At 55.1% G+C, this 23,063-nt stretch overlaps 1 protein-coding gene across 2 annotated transcripts in view; it reads right to left on the bottom strand.

Moving 5' to 3' along the window:
- The window catches only part of MED27 (mediator complex subunit 27), a gene marked incomplete at its 5' end in the record, with an annotated part of 159,652 nt that overhangs the window by 20,200 nt on the left and 116,389 nt on the right, over positions 1-23,063 (bottom strand). The window contains one exon of one of the 2 annotated variants that reach the window (XM_084236091.1): positions 4,487-4,594. The exons of the other annotated variant lie outside the window; for it this stretch is intronic. Coding sequence (XP_084092217.1) covers positions 4,487-4,594 — 108 coding nt within the window. The remainder of the gene's footprint in view (positions 1-4,486; positions 4,595-23,063) is intronic. 2 annotated transcript variants of the gene reach the window in all.

The following is a 23,063-nucleotide window of genomic DNA, read 5'->3' as shown; positions in this document are numbered from 1 at the left end:
GAAGGAGTCGGCATGCAGACTGCAAGTTACAGCTTTTAGTCAAAAGAGAAATAATAATAAAAAACCACCCTCCAGTATCTGCAAAATGTCTTCCTAGAAAACTCATCTAGAGAGAAATATGCACGGTCTTAATTAAGATGTGGACTCTCCAGTCTAGCTGTGGCTCTCAAAATACGCCATGCTTATTCAGAGCAAGCGTGAAAGGCAGCTCCAATATATTATTCAGGCCCCTAGGGACAGAGCCGACCATCTGGGATGAGGACGTGAGACAATGCACCCTCCCTTCCAGGTGCAAGCAGGTGAGTAAGGGACCCCGTAACAATGGGCTCCCCTTTTGTCGTGAAGGCACAGCCGGCGTTTATATTTGATTTTCTGCTAGATTTATGCCAAAGAAAGCCATTTAAGCGAAAGTTCTGAAGTCAGTGTCCTGCCTCTCCTCAGTGCCGGGAAGATTTCAGAAATTCATTTCAGGGAGCCGGGTCTGTTCCAAGTGAATATTTATTAGCTTCAGCTTATTTGCCGCAAAGGCAGGCATGGCTACCGGTGTTCGCCGGCTGCAGCAGTCAAAAAGGAGCCTTCTGGAAGCTGCAAACTTTCACCGCAATAAGCGAGACGCTATTCTGAACTACAATGTCAGGGAAAAGCAAGTAAAGCCCGTCCAGTGTTCTGGGCCCGCCTTAGAAACGTGTTAAGATGGGAAAGGCGGCCTTCCAGGGCCGGGGGTGGACTGCGGCCTCAGGTGCTCGGGACTCTGGGCTGGGAAGGGGGACTTTCGGGGTGGGGGTGCAGTCTTTCCTCAGGTGACAGCAACCAAGCCCACAGATGACCAACCACATCATTGTGGACACATCCCTTGAGTCAGACGTCAAGACCGCCCTCACAAAGGACAGGCAGGGCTGGTGAAGAGAGTGTGAATCCCACAGAATCATGAAGTTGTTCTAAAACCCACCAGCCACTGCAGGAGGGTGACACGATTGCTTCCAATTCACAGATGAGGACGCTGAGGCGCAGAGAAGCGAAGGGACTGGCCCAGGCGCACACATTTAGCCCGCAGTAGAGTCTCCAGGGGCCCAGCTCCCCACGGGCTGAGGGCCGCCTTCCCCCAGGTGCTGACTTGGAGCACCGCCCTGTCCCAGCTGTCCCAGCTCTTCCAGGGTGCTCCTGCCAAGATCAACACGACAATCTGCTTCCAGTGGATGTGACAATCACCACTGCTAATCCTCCTCTAGCTGCAAGTGGAAGCTGGGATTGCGCATCTGTCAGGAAGTGACGGGGCCTTCACTGCCAAGCGCAGCACAGACAACCAGCTAGGACTTATGGGAAACTGACACCTCCAACAACTCTATTTGTTAGCAGCTCTGTCTCGCAAGGTCAACAGGTGACAGGGCAGGCTGGGTGGAAAGCGGCAACCCAGCCGTGTGAGGGGTTTCTCCAGGTTACCCCGAGTTTCCCAGAACGCACACTCCTACTTGCTTCTCTTCTGCAGTCTGCCCGCTCTCCCCTGAGGCCACGCTGGGAACAGGTTGACCATAGAACGCAGCCTACAGGTCTGTTATTCTTCAACTTTTCACTTTCAATCAGGACACACATTTGTTACTAAAAAACTGCTGAAAGCACAATTTCAGGGCATCCTCTGCATCTGAATTAATCCCGTTCCCCTTCCCCACTTTCAACGGCCCCCCTCCGCCCCAGTAACAAGAGGCCATTTTTCTGAAGGTCGTCTGAGCGATTTCAAAGGCTATAACAAATCAGAATGTTCCCTGCATCTAATATCAAACGGGGCTGATGCCAACACTTATTAGAGAAATCAGATTCAAGCTCCCCAGCCCCCTCGACCCAAACACACACACACAGCCAACTTTGAAGTGGGAAGATGCGGGATCAGAAATGACCCTGGAGACAGCTCCGCGGGCTTTGAAGGCTCCCTTTGATAGTCCGTCTCGCTCCCTCTTACGCTGGGAAGCTAAAAGCTGCCTTCTTTTATCGATACAGGGTAATTAATGAAGCTATAGCATTAACATAACCTAAATCCCCTAGTAAGATAAATTCAGCCGAGACACGCAGGCTCCTCCGTGAGGTGTGACTTGCACGGACGGGGACAATGGCCGGGGCTCAGCGGACCCGCCCTGAGCTGCTGAGTCATGGCTCGCGCCCGCCCTGGCTACAGCAAAGGGGCGGTGAGTCTGCAGCGCCATGGGATTTTCCGTGAGGATGCAGGGTGCTGGTGTGTGGGACCAAACACACGGCCGGCAGGGGAAGGGTTTGCAAAGGGACCACTTTCCAGGATTCTGGAGATGGGGTGGTGTGGGGCGCTCCCGCAGCAGGGGGTGACAGGCTGGGGGCTCCGGGTTTGGAGGACACAGACTGCAGAGGCAGAAGCTGAGCACCTCCCCCACCACCACCAATGAGAGCCACACCCCAGCCTTGTGCTCGCTGGGAGCCGTGGGGTGGCCGGGCAGCCTGCTCCCATGCAAGGCAGCAGCGTGGGTCCTGGCAGACGCTGTCCCCACCTCCAGGGCGCCTTCCTGAGGTTACAGGACTTGGGAGGTACTAGACTTGCAGCACACTAACTGTACCGATGTTTGAACGCATATAGCACACAAGTGTACGTGAGGCCACACGGACAGTGTCGGCCTTCAAAATAGAGCACTACAATGTCTGCGTGGTTTCATTTTTATCATCGGAAGGAAAGCAGGGCTGGTCAGGTTCGCAGGACGGGATCTGGGCAGCACGTCACGGAGAGCTTCTCTGGCAAATGAGCTTCATGTCCTTTTTGAGTAACAGAGGATCCAGTCCTCTCGGCCTCGCTCTTCCCAGTTTTAGGGTGCCGGTCACCCCCTGGACCAACGCAAGCCATGGGAAGCAGCAGCTGGGAGCCACCTGTGTCCCTCTGGAGACGTGAGGTGCAGGGCCCGTTTCCCTGAGCACACGCCTGTGGGCAGGGGCCACACTTACCTGCACCAGGGAAATGGGGGTGCGCGGGGCCTCGGTCCTGCACACACTGTGGCTTCACGCTGCTGCCTCTGAGGCTCCCCCTCTCACTGGACCCTCCCCTTCTCCACTGGGATAAGCTTGCCCACGTCCCTGGGGTCTTATCTAGGGTCCTCACCCATGCCGCGGCCTTCTGCAGCATGTGGTGTCCAAGCCCAGGGAGCCCAGCGGGGGCAGTATGCATCGAGGTAGCAAGTGACAGTGGGCACCCACCTCACTTGCCCTTGGGGGCCCTGCTCCCTTCTGTGGGAAACGGGCTGCTGGGGGCACCAAGGGTTCAGCTACCACATTGCTTAGTACCTGGCTCACAGCAGGGGCACGTCGTGTTTCACTCACTGCGTGAGCCACGCACACAGCTGACCCAACGTGGAGTCCAGCGCCAGCGAAGGGCTGCCCCCATGTGGCGGCACTTCACACCTAGGATGCCGTACGCTGCGGACCCAGGCCACCCAGGCCCACACAGCCAGGCTCAAAAGACGGGCCCCTGGGTCGCGCTGCTAAGGCAGGCACCCGGCCAGGGGCACAGGAGGACGAGTGTGAGACGTGGGCCTTGCCTGGGAGCCACAGCTGCACAGCAGGCCGGGAAGGCAGAGCGGACAGGGCCAGCAGGCCGGGGGCACCAGGCATTCCTATGTCCCATAAGGCACTTGGATTTTGTCCTGTCAGTCAGAGTTGTCAGAGGGGCTGCAAAATGCCAGCCCCAATGTGCTCAAAGCACAAAGGAAGAAAACAAGAGTTTGGTGGTCAAATAAGTTAGGAAAACTCCGCATGCTCTACAGCAGGGACACGCAGTGGCGCGCGAGCCAACTAGCCTCTGAGAACTCCAACAGTGAAGAAACGGGCCGACTCCCTCTGACCCAGCAGCAGACCGCTCCTTCCTCCCTGGATTAGAAGGCCAAGGAAGGCTCAGCTCTGACAGCCCCCAGAGGTGCTCTGCCGAGCTGCACAGAGCGCGGGCGGCCAGGAGGAGCGAGGGGCTCACGGAGTGGATGGCCTGTGGGAAGGCACTTTCTCTCCACAGCATCATCCAGCAGGCCAGGCCTCCGTGGCGTCCCAAGGGCCACTTGCTAGTCTCGAGGAAAAGGGGAGACGCCGGGGTGTGTGTGGGAAGAACTGGAAGCTTCCTCATAGCTCTAGGAAAAGCAAAATGCTGAACTCTGGGCTATGGATATGCCGCATGACTAGGCAAAAAAAAAAAAAAAAATCTATTTCCTCAGAAGACACATTTAATGAGGCAACTAGGGTCCAAGGTGATAAATTAGAAATTCAACTAAGGGCATCGGGCTTAAAGGGAAAAGCAGAAGCTTGATGAAAAATGCACGGGGGGGGAGAGAGGGTTTGTGAAGCGCTCATCTTCCTCCTGATAAATCCATGTGGGCTGATGGTCCGGCTATGATTGCTCGTGTTCAATGTCATCCATCTGGGACTCCTCAACATTTGTTCTGGGACCCGGGAAAGACAGGAAGAAACAACACAGAAGCCGCCAGACGCTTACCTTGCCATCCTCCGTGTAGACGTTTTCATTGTAGCCCTTCACGATGGTTCGATCGATAAACAGGCTGCGCATGACGACGATTACTTTCAGCACCTTCCCCAAGGTCACCTGTCAAAACACACGCACGCAGCATGAAGCTTGCCCTCCAACAGGCGGGCCGCCCGCGGCAGGCAGGTCCACGCAAGGAGGCCGCTGAGGGGTCAGGTGGGTGCCGCAAGTACCCAAGGCAGTGCCTTCCAGCGGCCAGCGTTCCTCATGGCCACACAGATGCTGCGGGCTCCACGCATCAGCCACATTGATAAAGGCTCAGGAATTGCTCTATGCGCTTACTCGCGGCTGCCGGGAGGGAGTAAGATGTCCTTTTCTGCCTGCCGGGGTCTTCAGAGCTTAGCTCAGATGCCCCCGGCCAGGGCTGAGGGCGCACAGCTGGGGTGCCTCCTGCTCCCTTGGGGACCGGAGTACAGCACCCGATGTCCCTGGGGGAACCGGCTGCTTCTGAGAGCTGGTGAAAACGCGGGAGAAGCAAGACCAAGTCAATCCTGAAGTTTCCCGCCAGAAAGAAGACATGACCCTGGAAATACACCAAAGCGCGTCCACTCTCTAGACCCCAGAGCAGAGCCATGGGCTAAGAATCCCCAACGCAGCGCAGCGTCAGGAAGCCAGACTGTGGCGCTCATGGACCCACCGAGCAAAGAGGACAGGCACAGCACCTCCTTTTCTTACAGGGGCTCCTACCCTCTTGCCATCCTCTGTTGACCTCCTCATCTGGACAAGAAGGGTCTCACCAAGTAGACTGGGCACAGCACCCCTCCAGGCCCTGGGTGTACCCAGGGGCATGGACGGCACAGACGTGGCTGAAGGGAGCCCCGCCTTCTGCCTCAGACAGCGCCCCCACCCTGCAGTCTGTTTCTGGGGGTGTGCCCTCAAGCATCCTTCTCTAGGCTCTCCAATCCTTGTATTTTTTCAACAACTGGCCCCCCGACAGCAACCATGCTTCTTCTCTGCCCGGTCCTTCAGTGCCAGCTAGGACTGCGCTGAGTTGCCACTGTAGCCATGTACCATGGTGAAGAATCGAAAAGGGTAAGAAAAAGATGTATTTTTTAAGAGAGTGATAATAAAACACCTGCACAGCATTTTGGCTGTTGCCACACCAGGCAATGCAGGTCACTCCCTGGCTGCTGGAGGTCACTGTTTAAGGACGCCCAAACAGCGGGGGGCGGCAGGGGGCCTCTCTAGCATACAGGAAGGCAGCAAAGGCGGGGGAGGCCAGCACTGGGTTAGAGCCCTAAGCCCTAAGCTTGCTGAGCAAGCACGAGCACAGAGGGGGGTTAGCACCCCTCCTCCAACAGGCCTTCAACACTACAGTTTAACTCTGCTAGTAGGCACAGGTTAACAGAGCAACTTAAAAGAGCCCACCTAGCTGACTTTAATTCACTGATAAACAGCCTTACTGATTTCTCAAGTTTCTTTCTTTTTTTTATAAGATTTATTTTATTTATTTATGCATACAAGAACAGGGGTGTAGACCAGAAGTACAGGGGGGTGAAAAGGTTCACCAGAGACAGAGTGGGAAGCAGAACAGGTGGATCTATTGAAATACACTGCTGAGGGGTGAGGGGAGCAGCGGGGAGACAGGAGAGGTCTGCTGTGTGGGTCAGCTCCCTGGCTGGGGATCAAACTCAGGCCACCAGCCAATAGTTTGATAGCTCTGAGACTTAACCCCTGGCGCCACCAGGGAGGCCCCTGATTTCTCAAGTTTCTTAAGATGGAATGTAGAAAAAAATACATTCAAGATACTAGACATTTTAGATCTAAGTTTGTCATTTTTAGAACTGAATTTTGGTATTTTAAAGTTGTAATAAAGTTGTAATGCTGAAACCTTAATGAATAAAAGCTTATTACAAGAAAAATCTAAAATGAGAGAGAAAAGGAATAAAGTTACTCTCAACTTCCCACGCAGAGATAATCACGTTGACATTCTGGGGCCTCCTTTCCATCCTTTTACTATTGAAGAAGAGGGTGCTGGGACTTTTAACATGCTTGGAATTGAAACTATGTACAGTGATACAGACGTATACATAATTTCCAGTCAAAATTGTTATCAATGGATGGGCAGCCATCACAGATATTCTACGGTTTTTGATACCATCTGCCAATGGCCACCCAGGGCCACACTCCTGGGCGGAGCAGGCGTGACGCCCTCCACGCCCACAGCAAGGACGCTCCAGAACGACTTGGCCCACAGAGCAGTCAGCTCCAGGGCAGGCTTGAGATGCCACGTTTGTTGTTTGCTTGCCCAGGGTTTGGATCAGGCCATTCAACGGCACGCCGCTGGGTGCTCCTAAGCCCCTCTGAAAGCTGGGGTCCTCCCCCGACACCCCCCTACTTCATCTGCCAAAGAAGCTGGGTCACTTCCCCCATGGAGTTTTCCAGTCAGGATTTTGCTGCTGGCGCCCCTGTGGTGTACCTCCATGCTCCCCAACTCTGTGCTTCCGGCAAGCCGGCAAGCCGGCAGTGAGGTGGGACGCGCCAGGCCCACTTCAGGGGTGCTCAGGCCAATGGGGGAGAGGCGGTGTTTGGGTGTGGGGGAGTGGCTGGCCCCACACTCATCAGGGTCACAGACGCCTGCTCCAGCGCCCTGCTTTGGCCTTCAGTTATTAGCTGGGGCACTTTTATAAAGAAAAACTCCCCTCAAACTGCTCTCTGGCGCCAGGGTAGGGTTTATGAGACAGGGCAGGCAGGATAAATGCTCGCTCTTTCCCTTTATTACTAGTTTTTGAAACACTGCATCGCCTCAAGAGCTTTCTTCCAGCGCAGATGGGGACTCGCCACCCCCCACCATGTTGTTATAAACTCGTGGATTAAAACATATTGACAAATCTTTATCGGAGGCACTTCTTGTTCTCCCTGGAGCTCAAATGGCTGTGGTGGCCGAGGGTGCCTCTTCGAGCTGGAGTCCTGTTGTCACATGCCTCGTCCCACGCTCCGGGCTTGTCCCGGGCCCTCCTGCTGCTCCGCCGCCGCTGCTCGAGTGGCCCTGGTTCTTTCCAGACGGATATGGTATTTCAAAACCACTCTCAGGGCAGAAGGCCGACATGTTTGTTTTTCATTTTATGCCTCTTAATGAGGGGGGATGCTCTCCATTTTTCTTACCCTATGCTTGTGTATAAAGTGAGCGCTCCCACTGGCACCCACGCGGCTGGGCCGGGCTCGGATGGTCTGTGCCAAGTCTTGCTCCGGTTCCCTTTCGTCTCCATGGAGTCTGTCAGGTCTCCCTCTTCGTGGGGTCAGGAAGGACCAGGTGCTCATCCAGGTTCCTGCACAGAGAGGTGTGGTCTTTTGGACTTTGCCTGTGGTCATGAAGGAATGGCCCCCACAATCGCGAGGCTCTGGAATCAGGTGTGTCTGGAGTCAGATGTGGGCTCCGGCACCGGAAAGCGCGGCTGGGCACCTGTTGCCCTGAACGCGGGTCTCCTCCCTCCCAGAGAGAGAGAAGGCCACCCACTCAGGTGGCTGCCGGGAGCCAGCGAGGCAATGCCGACAAAGGGGCGTGGGGTTGGCCCAGGACCGCCCAGTTCTGGCTACTTGGCAGGCAGCTCATGTGGACTTGCAGGGGTGAAGTGACCCGAGGCCAAGTAAACCCCAAAGCTGGAGCAGAGCGAGAGGCCTCCAGCTTGGCGAACTTGCCAGCACACCGGCGACTCTAGGGAAGCAGCGGAGGGGGCGAGCGCATGCGGGCCCTGAGGATTGAACAACAATGTGCCTCCCGAGGAAGGGCTGCTGAGCCGGGAGCCTGCAGTTTGAGCGCCAGCGCGGTTTGGGGCGGACGTGCACTGCCACTTGGGCTGGCTGAGCCAGACCTTGCTGACGATGCCAAAGGCCACTCGGTGTGAAGGTCCAGTGCGCTGGGCTGCAGCCCCGCACCCGCCTGGGGCAGCAGCACTAAGGCCAAGCCCAGCACCTCCCGTGCCTGCCACCTCAGCTGTGCAATGCGGGCCTGAGGAAGGCCCTGTGATGGCCACATGGCTGGGCCTGGCCATGCGGGGCCCGACAGCTGTCAGCCTCCATTTCCCTCGAGCCTGGCACGGTGGGAAGGGCAACCCGCGTCCTCCACTGTGAAGATGCCGCGTGACTCACACCCCTGTCCCTGGACTCGCTAGTCTCCCCACACCTGCACGGGTCCTGGCAGCAATGACCTTAGAGCTTTGGGGGGGCTGACACGGCTTCGCACAGATACAGGCCAACGGACACCACATGGCGCATGGCCGGCCTCGGTCACGGGCAGGACGCCTGCCGAAGGGGCCCGGGTCGGTTCTCTGCAACCGCTGCGGGATACCGCAAATAAAGCCAGTGCCATCTGGTAACGGAGTGGGCCTGCTGTTGCCAAGGTAACACTTCTACACAGCGCAGCCCGCTCACTGCTCCTCCTGCGCCGTCCCGGGAGTGCTAAATGGCAAGTTGTGTAGAGTCACAGGAGGCGCTGCTTCCGTACCAGGACCAGGCACCCTTGCGAAGGAGGTGGTTGGCTCCAGCCGGGCACCACCGTTCCGGGAGCTGTCGCTGCCGGGCTGCTGTCAGGGCGAGCTGTGTGCTGGGCAGGGGGCTGCACCTGGCGGTCTCCGTCAGTCTTACAGTGGTCGCCCACCAAGCAGCATCCCACTGAGAGGAGTCCAGAGGTCACGATCCCAAGGAGAGTCACAGGACAGGAGAGGAATGGCGGGGAAGCGCAGGTGACAACACGCAGGGTTACTTGTTCATTTCTGCCACCCACGGCCACCTAGGTCTGAGGATAAACCCGGTAGTTGAGATGGGTCTACACGGGCAGACCATGGGAACCGAGGAGGCGAGCAGCTGATGACTTAACCCTGAGTGCTCAGGCCCACTGAGCCGAGCAGTTAGTGGCCAGGACACGAGGGCGGTGAGGAGACCGAAGCTTCTCTGCACGAGGACCAGATCCAGTTCCCTGACCGGCCACAAAGCACATGTGGGAGGTGATGGGGTGACATGGCGTCTGTCACTCGGGCAAGGTGTGAGCCCTGCACTGGGGGAGGAGGCACCTTCAAGAAGCAGAGGCTATGAAGCCATGCAGGTGTGAGCTTCCAGGTACACAGGCGTGAACAAGGTGCCCTGAGGGCTCTGCTGGCCATTAAGAACTGTTTTTCAAAGCCAGAAAGGAGTGGGCAGAGGCGACAGGCACACGTCTCTGGGAGGCTGGGGAAGCGAGTTCTCCAGTGCGGAACGAGAACTTTCCTCTGCCCTCATCCCAGGGAGGTGGGGGGCACCCGACAGCCGGCACTCAGAGGCAGTGTGTGCGGTGAGCAGGGCCCCGAGCGAGGCCACCACGAGGGAATCTCGGGACTCTCAGGCTAGAAAGACTTAAGAAAATCAGTTTTTCCAACTCCCCCATTTTCAGAGGGGCAACCCGACTCCCAGAGGGTAAGGAGTGTCAGGTGTGGCTGCTAGCCTCAGGAAGGCTTGGTGTGGTGTCTGCAGTCAGCGAGGTGCTCTGAAGGGGCGCTGGCTTCCGGAAGAGCACGTCCTAAGTGGCATTCCACAGGACTCCCTGGAGATGCTCTTAGACAGGGCCTGGAAGCTTCGTCCCGACTCCCGGGGACCCCCTGCCTCTATGACAAGGGCCGGGGTGGGGGGCCCTTGTCCGCAGCTTCGGGACATAGCTGCAAGGGGGCGGAGGGGGCAGGGGGCCTGCCTCTTGCCCCCCTGTTCTCCAGCCTGGCGCAGCCTCACACAAGTGCCCCAAGCCCTCAGAGGCCACCAGAGAGCAAGGTTGTGCAGTCCTGCAGCCACTTACGTCTCTGAGACTGCGGCTCAAAACCTTGCTCCCCAAGACTCCTGGTCCCCTTCACAAATGGTCTGCACTCGCCCTCCGGTCCCACCTGTAACCCACGGAGAGAGTACCTACCGTGGCTAATGTTAGCTATTTTTGGTTAAACTGGATGTGGCCAGGAGAGTGCAGGGTGGACCAGCCCCGTGAGGACGAAGCCGGCACAGCTGAGGAGAGATGACCTGACCCGGCCTGCAGAGGAAGCCACGGCCTGCACGGCGCCGGCCAGAGACCCTGGCACGACGAAGACGCTGTTTCTCTAGCAGGTCCGAAGAGGCACCTTCTACAGACACACCCTTTCCTTGCACCTGGACTAGGTTGGGCCTGCCTTCCCTCCCACCCCCCTCCCCGCCCTGCATCGACCTGCAGGGGCCCAGGGCCGGAGCAAGGGGCCACTGGTCAAGAAGGCTCTGCCCACGTGGGCCAGGCCGATGAACCTGCTCCTCTGGGCCGGAGAACACGGGACGGCTGGGAACTGGAAGTGGCAGTCCTGGGCGGGGGCGGAAGGCAGACACTCACGCCGGGACTAGTGCTGCCCTGACAGCAAACGGCTGGCCCTGCTGCTTTCTTCCTCCCTGTCCATCCTTCCAGGTGCGGCAATGACCCGCAAGCGAGGCGTCGGGAGGCAGAGATAAATGAAACAGACGTTCCTAGCGCTAGCAGTCTGGTGGCGGAGACGGACAAAAACAAGTATGTAAATAAAACTTGCAGAGTTTGGAAGGAAATGACACAGGGACAGGCGAGAGGCAGGTTAGGTAACACCTGTGTGGAGAAGTGACACTCTGCTCTGATCACCAGGTGCTCCTGCCCCTGCCCCAAGCAGTCACTGACGCCATGACATGCCGCACGGTGGGGGTTAGAGGCGGAGCAGCAGCCCTGCGCAGACAGGAACCAGCAGACACTCGCCCTGCGGGAGGCTGTGGTGTCAGCAGCGCGGGGCGAGGGGCAGGCAGGAGGCCCATCCCTGCGCCGGGTAGGCAGCCCAGGCCACGAGAAGCCAGCGTGAGCCCCTGGCTGCAGAGGAGCAGGCCGCGCCGGCTTTGCATCTGCTGGGCTGGGAGGCCCCGCAGGCCGTTCAGCAGAGGGACGGGTCCTTGCACATGTGCTTTTACAACCAGGCCCCCCCGCGGCGCCATGGAGGGGTCAAGTGAAAAATGTGGGGACCCTCAGGGCGGCGGCAGAGAGGGTGAGAAGCGCAGATCACAGACAACGGGCGCGATGCTGACAGACGGGCGGGAAGCGGGGGAACCAAGAAGTTCCGGGTTTCTGGCTCATGCATCAGGTCGACGGTATTGCTCTCCATGGAGATGACAGGAGGAAGGAAAGGGGGAGACAGAGGGGAGCCCCTTCCCTTTCATTCCATTTAGGGGTCTGGTGAAGCATCTCCACGGCAGTTCCCAGTCTGGGACTCAAAGCTGAGGCCTGGGCTGGAAGGTCACGTCATGAATGATCCTAACGGATCGCCACGGTCAAGCTGCCCTGGATGAGTTCAGATGAGCTAAAGCCCCCGCCCGAGCAGTGTCATCTGGGCTGAGGTGCTCAGGGCCACCCTCTCCCAAACGGGGGTTCATGGACTTGAGCAGGAACCGCCCCTCGGAAGGGGCAGGGTAACCCAGGAGAGGCGGTGCCCATGCAGGCCCGTCACGGCCGCCTGTATCGGCATGGTGCCACGGTGCCCTCTGTGGCTGCCGTGGCCGCCCTGTGACAGTGCCACCTCTTCTGTCGATACTCCTGTTAGGCAGCACTTGGCTTTTTAATATTTTAACTGTAGGATGTATGCTGACTTGACCTTGATGTAGAAAATTTTAATTCAAATCAATAGCACGGACAAGGTCACTTTAAAATCCAATTAATATGAATGGGAAAGTATGTCCCACAGTTCTGTGAGCAGAAAATGGGAGAGTTGCAAGTTCCCGGCAACAAGAGAGAATCTCCACAGGTCCGGCTGGCCCCTGAGTCTGATAGCGCGGCTGCTTAACACACGCAGCAGTGACAACACCAAAAAACTTAATTTGGGGCTTCTATTGAGGGTAACTTAAAATGAAAGTGTAGGCTGAAGAAAAACATAACATGCCCTAAAAATCATGAATCCCCATAACTCGATTTTACATAAAACCCTGGACTTCAACTCACCTAGAACCCCTAGAGAAATCTAAGGATTTAATACAGCTTGAATAGTAGCAATTTGCATTTATATGGAACACATTCACAAACTGTTGGTAATGAAGCGTACATAAGGGGAAACTGAGGTGCTCGGAATTAATACAACCAGGACTCCCCAGCGGTTCTCAGACTTAGCTCGTCTACCCCCACCTTCTGCTCCTTATTAATAAGAAAAGCTCATTTTATGTCAAGAATTAGAGAATCAGACAAAAAATGACAAGCACATATTATTATCACCATCTCTGTCTTGTTTTTCCCTCTGCTTCTTGCTATCCCATTTGGAAATTCAGCTTTTCTGCCCTTGGACCAGTTTAGAATGGACTATAAGAAATGAAGATCCATCTCAAAAGGACAAAATTGCTTTGTAACTTCAAGGAAAGACTGCAGATGATATAAAGTTGGAATGAGAATAGTGAGGGTGCCAATAGTAAGATTTTTAAATATTAGGATATTAAAAAAAAAAATGAAAAAAGGGCTGCCGAAGGGATTGGGGCTGACCCATGCAAGGAGAGTCCCAATCCCTGGGTAGCTTGTCAGCACCCGGGAATCCCTGTGGAGCTGAAGGGCGGAGGTCCAGCAAGCAGGGCTGAAAAGAAAGCACCAGCTCCGACCCTGCCCGTGCCTGCTGACCTCTGCAGATTGCAACGCAGCCACAAATTAAAAGCGGCTCGACTCTGTAGCCAAAGCATAAGCCTTCACCCCCATAATGTCTGCTCTGTCCTCCCTCCTGGACTGGGTCAGAGGAGCATTTTGCCTTCTCCTCTATTCAAAATTACCACAGCCCAGCAGACTCCCACCTGTCCCTCCCCCTGCCCCCAACCTCCAGTTACCTCCTCTGCCGCTCTATTAATGCTCTTCACACACTCATTATTCTTTAATGATGCCTGTTTGTAAATAGCAAGATGGGATGCAATTAAACCATGAGAGGCTAAATAAACACACATCCTAATTAGGATCTTTACAAGAGATTTTTTTCAAGTATAGACTGGAATTTACCTTTCATTAATCTAACTTAATTGCAATAGTGCACCAATAAAAAGTCAACACAAATTAAGTGCTCTAAATGATTTCCCCATATTAAGAGTGCGCAAGTGATCCTTCCTTTGGGCAACAAGTCGTATTCTGCTAAGCATCAGGAGGACTTTGGCTGGGAGACAGGTAACGCGCCGCTACCTTGATGCTGAGGTTAATAAGATGCCTGAGGTTAATGAGATCAAGGTCAACTCCGAACTACAATCTCACCCCTCTTGGAGTTAACTAGCTCTGGTGCGTTCCAAAGTAGCTGACGACATCCCTTGCATTTGTCAGCTGCCTGTCACTGGTTCCAAGAGAGACAGAATGAAGGCTCAGCTCCGTGGGTTCAAATCCTCTCTACACCATGCCCAGGAGCATTTGCTCTGTGGCACACAGAAGATATTTCTGTCTAAAAAGGACATCTGTTATTTACAGAAAAAGAAAAGTTCTCAGTGTTTTAACCTTTGGTTCTAGAAGATGTGAAAGATTATATACATTTGGCAATGAATTTGAAGCAGAATCTGATGGTATATCAACATCAGATCTTTTTTGCAAAGGCCTCAGAGCACTTAACAATTTATTCATGCAACAAATATTGACTGAGCCCTCCAGGTAGCAGGCGCCACAGCGGGGTCAGGAAACCACGCACGTGAAGACTGTGTCATTCACTCCAAACGCTCACCTCCCCCTTTTAGTCAAATATTGAAATGAATTGCTAGGCAGAGGCCCCAACTTTCCTTCTGCCCTCCCTCCCGCCCCCTGGGCCAGTCAGCAGTGGCTTGGAAATGAAACATCCAAGATGGTGCCATGGCTGGGCCGAGACCGCCACCCGAGGCATCGCGACTCGGCAGCAGCGATTCCTTCTTCAGTCCTGGTTTGAAAACAGGTATCTGGGAAGTTCCCCCAGCAACATCTCCCAAAGTATAGTCCACAAAAAGGGCTCTGGGGTCAAGTGAATCGGGGAAATGGTGGCTACATCTTCCTCCTCTTGAAGAGACACGGGGTACAAACACATTCCAGGCTCTGAAAAGGGCTGCAAGGAAGGCAGCTGTTCTGAGTTTTGTAAAGTGGCAAGAGCTGCCTGAAATTAGCACACATCAGGCTCCCAACGAGTGTTCCCAGAAACCCACAGTGACACAGGCACCAGGAAAGAAAGAAAGTGCTTGTTGGCACAGCCTGAACCCTCTCCAGCCTGATACACAGTGACCTTCTTGCCCACCTCTCCCGAGGTGAGAGGGCAGTTAAGGGTGTCCCGTCCCCTGTGCCCCAGAGCTGGGTGCTCACTGGCCCTGGCTCGCAGCAGCCCGACAGGACCACCATGGACAGAAAACGGCTCCCTAATGGCCTGAGATAAAACCTATCGACTCTAAGATGTTTAATTGCTCCCAGTTCAAGAACTCTTAAAGATTCACTCTTAAATTCATTTTTATGGTTACATTCTAAGTCTCTAAAAATCCCGGTCCACAGCAGAGCGCCGACAGCCCTCACTTAATCACTCCGATAGATCGTATGTAAAAACAAAATAGAGCTAAAAAAAAATCACACGGCGTTAGCGAGCAGATGCCTCGCCCATTTGCAATTAATACGACCCACTTCCATACAATCAGACTGCTTAAAATTCCTGGAACAAGATGTAAAAGTTAAGATGCAAATGTTCTGATTTTAATGAGAATGAATGGAAACCATAAAATCCTCTCTCCCTGTGAGGGTAGGTACAATCTACATGTAAGTCCCAACTGCACACTAAATTCATCAACAAAACAATCATTTGATAAAGCCTGTGAGCGGAGAACATGGAATGGGAACATCAGAAGTACAGGCAGAGAGCATGTCCTACCCACATTCAATTTCAGCAGAACCATTCTTCTTTCAAAAAGCTTTGAAGAAAACCCGACTCGCTTTAACAATTCCCCTGGTTACGACACGCAGGGGGAGTTTCCTGTATTCGGGTCCTGGCGACCCTCATGCGGACGTGCAGAGGACGACAGAAAAGAGCAGCCAGGGCACCTCTGCGGTCTCAGCTCCAGAACCAGCCCCACCACCCAGGCCTTGTAGTGCAGCAGCAAGAACACCTGCTCCGGACTCAGTCGGCTCTTAAGGCGACACCCCGCTTTGCCATGCATTTGCTAGGTGCCTCCGGCAATGTACTTCACCCCTCTGTGCAGCGCCTACCTCGGGGGGCTGGTGGGAGAGCCCCCACAAGTACCACATTCGTCCCTTCAGCAAACGCTCTCCGGGCCCTCTGCCAAGGCCAGGCCAAGCACCGGGAGCACAGCCGTGCACAGGGCCACGTCTGCCTTCGGGGAGCTCTCACGAGGTGGGTGGAGACTGACGACAATCTAATAGTAACATGCCACTGGTGAAAAGTGCTATGAAAAAAATAATGCAGGGTAACGGTGAGAATGGCAGGCATGGAACTGGGTGCTATTTTAAACAGTGTGGTCAAAGACCTAGAAACCTTCAGCAAGTGAAGGAGAGAGCCAGGGCAGAGCAGACAGCTGGTGCAAAGGCCCTGAGGCAGGAGTGGGCCAGACATGCTCCAGGGTGGTGAGGAGGCCAATGCACGCAGGAGCCGCGAGTAGTAGGAGGTGGGTCAGAGGAAGTGCCGGGGGGAGGGGGCAGACCACATAGCGCCCGAAAGGTCCTGGTTAGGCCTGAGGCTGGCAGTGTCCTGGGCAGAAGGGAGACTTAGGAAGCAGCACAGTAAAAGATTACAGAAGAGCCAGGGAGGAGCAGGAGGCCCGTGGCGGTGTGAACTGGGGTGAGGGGTGGAGCTGGTAAGCGGGGACGGGGACTCTGGAAGTATTTCTAAGGAAAAACCCCACAGAGTTTATGGAAGAAGTGTCAGAGAAAGAGGCACTTCCAAGAACTCTGGAACAAGAGTGGCAGGGTCATGTCCCATCGCGCGCAAGTGCAGAGACCCAGTAAAGGCGTCAACAGGTGCATGGACTGGCGCTGAGGTCCAGGCAGAGAAGGGGACGGAGGATGGGGTCTTGGCTGTCATCGGCAAGTAGAAGACATTTATAACCAGGGCCGTGGGAGACCCCGCGGGAGTGAGAGCGGAGCAGGGGCTAGACCCAGAAACGGAGCCCTGGGGCTCGCGGTGCTTTGGGACGAGGAGGAAGAGCCCGTGATGGCCAAGAAGGCAAACGAGGGGGCGGGGAGAGATCCTGACCATGGGGCGCTGATATCCTGATAGTTCCCTCCCAGGCGAGCCCAACCAAGCTCCTCCGAATTCTGTTAGTCACACCTCACACCTCTGCAGTGGAAAGATCTGGAGAAGTGTGGATGCCCCGCAACACAAGCATGAGCGGTAAGTAGTGTCCTTAAAGGCAAAGAGGTAATTTTAACTAAAAATATAAACCAAGATTGAGGGGAAAGAAAGACTGAACATTCTCATCCAGCATTACAAAAAAGGCCCCACGCCCCTGGCCAAGGATTTTTGAGTGGAAACGCAGAAAGTGACTCCCCGTCCCCGTGTTTCTGAGCGACAGGTGGTGGTCGCGGAGTCACGACGCGGCGCTTGGTCTCCAGCACACGCCTGCGCAGCGGGGAGTCAGCACGCAGCCGGGCCAACGGGGCGGGGGGCTGATGGGGGGTCCCGGAACCCCTCCCAGAGGCCCCTGCCCTCCCCACTGCGCAGCAGAGGAAAGGAGGCTCCGTGTGGGAGAGACCAAGCTCAGTGTCCCGCGGCGGGAAGCGGGCGCGGCGTGGGAGCGGGGGTCGGGCTCCTGCTTGCTGACGAGTTGGGTCGATGAGGAGGAGACACTCGACATCCACTCTCGCAACAACTTACAGCAAGATCAGTGAAATGAATTTTAATTAAAATTCAATCCAATTTATATAATTAGTAACACCACCGGCCATATTAACGCAAACGCCCACTCATCTTTCATTCAATTGCCAACACGCGGATTGCGCGTGTCACTTAGAGCCGGAGCAGCTGCTGGACCTCCGTCCGCAGACACAATGGAAAGATGAACTGGAGGAAAACCCAGCCGTGAAGATTGGGATTAGGGAATACAGTAAAAACCAGGATAAACTGCTTTTAAAACCAGTCGAAGATTTAACCCAGCTCTGGAAGGTTTCAATTATTTACGTGCTCGGTCCGTGCAGTGTAAATCCGGGCTAATGAGATTCAATTGCTGTGTATAAATCTGAAGCAGGACAACCCGCTGTCTCGAGAAAATAGCAGCTTGGGCTCCTGTGTTCATAACTCTTCAGAACAAAGATAATGACTCGGGAAGAGCAACATCATCTTGGCGTCCTAGTCCTGGCTGCGGTGGCACCGAGAGAAACGGCTCCCTCTGGCCACGCGCGCGCGCCCGAGACAAGCTGCAAGGGAGTCAAGGGATGTACTGACGCGTCTCCCTGCTGCTCTAGCAACAGCACCCACAGTAACTCACACGGCCTCGCTGTCCCGTGGAAACTGCGCTGTGCCGAGAGCCTTCTTCCTTGCAGAGCTCCCGTGTCCAAGGCCAAGGCCGCAGTGCTAAGTAACCAGGTGGCCGCAGTGTGGTGACAGGTGATGCCCGGGGCAGGCGCTCTGCCCAGGTCTCCAGCAAGGCTCTGTCACAGCCCCCTGTGTGACCCGGTCAGACCCATTCAAGCTCACCCACAGTGAGCGGGTCACCTCCTGGCATTTAGCAGTTGGGGGTCGGAGATGCTAACCCTGCAACGTGCCTGCCGGTTCCAAGCAGAGAGGACTGCCCATCCCAGATGGCAACCCGTTTCTCTGGGGAACATCAGAGAGCACTGGGGAGGCCCCGGCAGGGGAGGGCAGAGGGAGAAGAGGCTAGAAAGGTAAGATGAGGCCAGGTTATAAAGCCCACATGGGCCTCTCTCGGAGGAGGGCTTATCTTGCTGGCAACACGGAGCCCAGAGTAGGAGCCGGGCAGGGTGAGACCCGCCCTGGGAATGGCCACCCTCGGGTGCGGAAGAAGCCGTGGAGGTGGAGCATCTAGAAACAAGGGGCCAGGAGATCAGCTAGCGGGGAGTTTTGAAACAGGAGGTGGCAGAGGGAGGATGGCAGAGGGCTAGGGAGGACCCAGGTGGGACCGATAGCCTATCGGGGAAGTGGGGGTGGCCGTGGGGCTGGCAGGTGGGGCTGGCTCGCTGCCAGAGCCAGCGCTTTGGGGTTACCTTTCAAAGGATTTGAGCCACAGGCTTTTGTTGCAAGAATGAGGACAAGTCTCGGGACTGTCAGGCTGGAGACGGGGCCTAGGGCAAGGGAGCTGGGGTCAGATGCTCTGAAAACACAGCCGTGTTGTCACTGAATGAACTCGAGCCCATTGACAAAAGAAAACAGGAAAGTTCAGACAGTGGTGGTCTGTGCATATTTATTCACTGCTTCTGAATTCTGACACAGTTTCATCCTGCCTGGGAAAGGTAGCTGCCACCTGTTTCCACCAGACATTGATTTCACATAATGCATTCAAAATAATTTAAAGGCAACATTCAGTGAACCTACTTTGGAGCTGGACTGGCTCCCCTGACACTGCGCTTGGGCGGCGTAGGCAACAGCCTCGTGACAAGCCCTGAGTGAGGGGTGGCTGAACATGCTTTCCAACTTTGGGGGGACAGTGGAAATGTGTTGAGGGAAACTAGAAATCTGAATTATGGGCTTTAAAAGGTATCATTAGAAATGATAGAATTTGATGATTATTGACATACTCGGTTTTTTGGGGGGTGGGCAGCAAGGAATATTCTAAGGTGCCCATGGGCTGAGCTACGGCTATCTTGAACCAAATATTTTTAGGGAGACTTGGGCAGCTGTCAGTACCGGCAGGTCCTGATCAGAGGCCCCCGTGACAGCTCCAACCGCCGCCCCCCACCACTGCCTCCAAGCTGAAGCTGATGAGCTAAGCGCACACAGACCTAGGAAGTGGTATTCAGAAGATAGGGAAGAACAAAAGAAAACAGCAATTAGTACTAAGGGGACATGCTTTTATCAGAAGATAACTATGTAACTATTTTTTTCTCAGTGCCTCCGCCTCTGCTGTCACAAAATGAAGAAACGGATTTAAGTCCAAGCATACCTCTGAAAGCGCTTCACCCTGGCCTGAGCGCCCAGCCCTGCTCCCTTTACAAGGCCCCCCTCTTCAGGAGCTGTGTACCCCGCACTGTGTTTTCAGCTGGGGTCCTGGCACTGGAGCAGCAGGGCTAGCTGCCCCCCACTCGGCTAGCTGCCCCCACCAGAGCACGAGTCCTCTCTCCTGGCCCGGTCACCTGCCGAGGCAGCGCCTGTGTTCCCGCCCTCGCTAGCCCGTCACTGTACTCCAGCACCCGCCCTCGTAACCTTCGTGGGGATGAGCTGCCCTTTCTACGGCGAGACCCCTCCTCAGAAATGAGCGTGAGCACATGGACGCACAGAACCACAGGGCTCGGGGAGCTCCCGAGTCTGTCGTCACCTCCTGAGAGCTGACCCACGCAAATCCCCGGCCCTGAGGTCACCATGGAGGCCATTTCAGAGGGGGGCGCGGGACCAGAACAGGGACTCCCACAGAGTGCCAGGACCCCATCGGCACGGAACAAACACCACATGCCTCAGGAGACGAAGCGTGGCAGGGCAGTGGTGTTCACGCTCAGGCAGAGAGGCCGCCTGTGCTCTGCCTAACAGGCTTCGGAGTCGAGCGGGCCCAGAGGAGGTACTGAGACCAGGCCCTGTCCCCAGAAACATCCCGCCTCTGTCTTCTCAGGCCCCTGTTCCGCTCCAGCGTGGGGGAGCTGGGGAGGCCCAGACATGCTTCACTCTGGGGAAAACCCGGGCCACACGGGGTGGCCTAGGCTGTTTTTTAATGGATGACTTCTGAGTTCGGCTGTCAGGCTGGGTCAGAAGTGCCCGCCACTTAGGATTTGGGATTTTCTTTCCACCCTGTGGCCTTGAGGCTCTTCGAGTGTCAGTTTTTTCATCTGGAAAATTTGAATAAAGCCACCAACCTGCTGGGACGGACCTTTTCATAGCGCTGGCCAGGCTGCATGGGCCCTGTCCAGTACTGTCCTGTATTGACTCACACCCAGGTGGACCAGTGGCCCCACAGGGGGCTGCTCTGAGCTGGGTATCTGTGGGCGCCATCTGTGCTATCCAGCCGGCGGGGCTGTGGTTTTGTCGTGCACCCTCTGCCCGGTCCCAGGGCCGGTCGTCTCTCCAAGGAGCCCTGCTGCTGGTAGTGGGAATGACATGTCAAAGCCAAGGGGCGGACTAGAGAGGTGCCCCTGGTTCCCAGCATCTCGCTGCCTCACCATCTCCTCTGCCCGCAGGACGCGTGCAGAATCACACCCGTGCCTGTGTCTGGACCCATCTCAGATATATGTCCACGGATGGTCTGTTCACACTGTTGCTCCAGTCCCAACCCGACGGCCAGCGTGAGCCCAGCATTCTCCTCTCTCTGAACGCCCGGTGCCCAAAGGGTGGACCCGGCCCCTCACCACATCCCTGACGTCCTCCCGCAACACAGCAGCATCTCAGGAGAGCCGCCCTGCCCGTGAGCACCAGCCTCAGTTCTCCGGCTCTCACCCGAAGGGTCTAGCGTGATAGGCCGTGTCCCTCCCCCAAAGCACGGCGACATTGATATTTGAAATACAGTTAGGGCTATTTATTTCTATCTGCATCCTTTCAAAACAATTCTGCTCTCCTCGATGGCACTGACGTATTTTTTGAGCATGTGAAGCCTCGCCAGGGTTCTGGAAGTCGGCACTACACAAGAAGCACACCCACAGCCGCCTCTCCCCACCCCACGCCCGCCCTCCCCAGGCCCCGGCCTGCTCTCCACCCCCCTCTTTGTTCCAGGTTTATCTTTGCTGTGTGCCTCCCCTACAAAGAGCAGACGAAGGCTATTTTATATCCCCCTCTTTCTTATAAAAGAGGAACCATATACTCTTGCACTTTGCTTTTTCCCTCAACAATAAATCCTGGAAATCACTTCATATGAGGCAGAGAGGCCCTTCTCATTCCTTGTCCAGGAAACGGCGGGCTCCACGGACCGGGAGGCCCAATGCAGCCCCTCATCACTCTCCTCTGCAAAGGCACTGGGTCGCTCCAGCACTTTGCAGTCACAACAAACTGCAATGAACACACCGGACTCACGTGTTTTCCGACTGTTCGAGGTATGACTTGAGGGTAAAATTCCCGAAGTCGAACTGCTGGGTCAGAAGGCACGTACACAGTCGTGCCAACCTGCACCCCACCGGCAACACCCCCAGCAGGATGTCGCTGCTTTAATTTTTGCCAGTAGGTGACAATGGTACCTTGGCGGCGTTGAATCTGCATTTCTGTAATTATGGGTAAGGTTGAACATCTTTTCTTATGCTCACTACCCTGCTTATGTCTTTCTGGGGGGGCGGGGGATGAACTCACTTTAGACCCCAGGTTTGGCCTTTTCTCTGTTATTTTTAAGATTTGAAAAACCACTCCTAGGGCTGTCAGCCCAGAGTCTGGGGCTCCAGGCTGTCCTCTGACTTTGCTGTGTCAGACCTTCCCTCCTCATGATGGAGGCCGCGTTGGCCGGAGCGGCTACCTCTGTCAGATGCTGACTGTCACGGGTCCTGAGTCGGTTTCCAGCAGGTCTCTCCCGCGGGGCCTGCATGAGCCAGATCATGCTCCTAGCCGCAGGGCTCAGCGTCTGCTTGAAGGCCTGCCAGGCCAGTCGCCTGTCAGCTTCTCCCCCTGCTGCCATCCTGCACCTTTCCTTTCCACACGGACTTTATACCAGCTTCCCAGGAGCTTCTAACGTGTGCGTTAAAATCTTCCACGTGTATCGATGTGACTGATGTTGTGGGCTCAACTTTAGTCACATACAGTATAGTATTAGCTGTATGGTTCTGAGAGTGCTGCTTCAAACGACGTTTTCTTTGCTTCTTCACTCACTGATCCAAGGACTGACTGTGTCCTGTATTCTACTTCCTGCTCATGCTTCCCTATAGATACACATTTTAATGCCTTTAGACTCCCATTTTCTTGTAGACTATTTTAGCATCTCGTCTGTCGATTTTTAGTGGTATACTTTAACCCTCCTCTATTACATGGACAAAAATCAATGAGTTCATTCTACTTTCATTTTTATCTACGCTTTCTCCTGTTTTTTGTTTAGATGATTCCCACTGCGCTACATCACAGAACATTCACCTGTCATGCCGTGGGGTTCCCCCTCAGGCCTTAGGCTGGCTCCACTCACTCACCTCTTGGCTGAATGAAGCTCCTTTTCGAGCACATTCAAGATTAGCAAACAGGTACCGAATTCTTGTGTTTTAAATAGTTTCCCCCGGCCATAACACTTGAAAGCCTGTATCTTTGACTCACACTTTGACAATGCTGCTCCACCACTGCCTTTCTTTCTTTCTTTTTTTTTAAGATTTATTTATTTACTTATACAAGATCCGGGGTACAGGCCAGATGCGTGGGAGGGTGAGAGGATTCACCAGAGACAGAGTGGGGAACAGAACAGGCAGACTGATGAAGTACATTGCTGAGAGGAGCAGCGGGTGAGACAGGAGAGGTCCGCTGCACCACGTGGGACTCTCCCTGGCCGGCCAGGAATCGAACCCACGCTGCAGAGGCTA

Source organism: Talpa europaea (genome assembly GCF_964194135.1).
Source record: "Talpa europaea genome assembly, chromosome: 7".
Lineage (NCBI taxonomy): Eukaryota > Metazoa > Chordata > Mammalia > Eulipotyphla > Talpidae > Talpa > Talpa europaea.
Note: the sequence above shows the minus strand (reverse complement) of the source record. Positions and strands in the feature narration are given on the sequence as shown.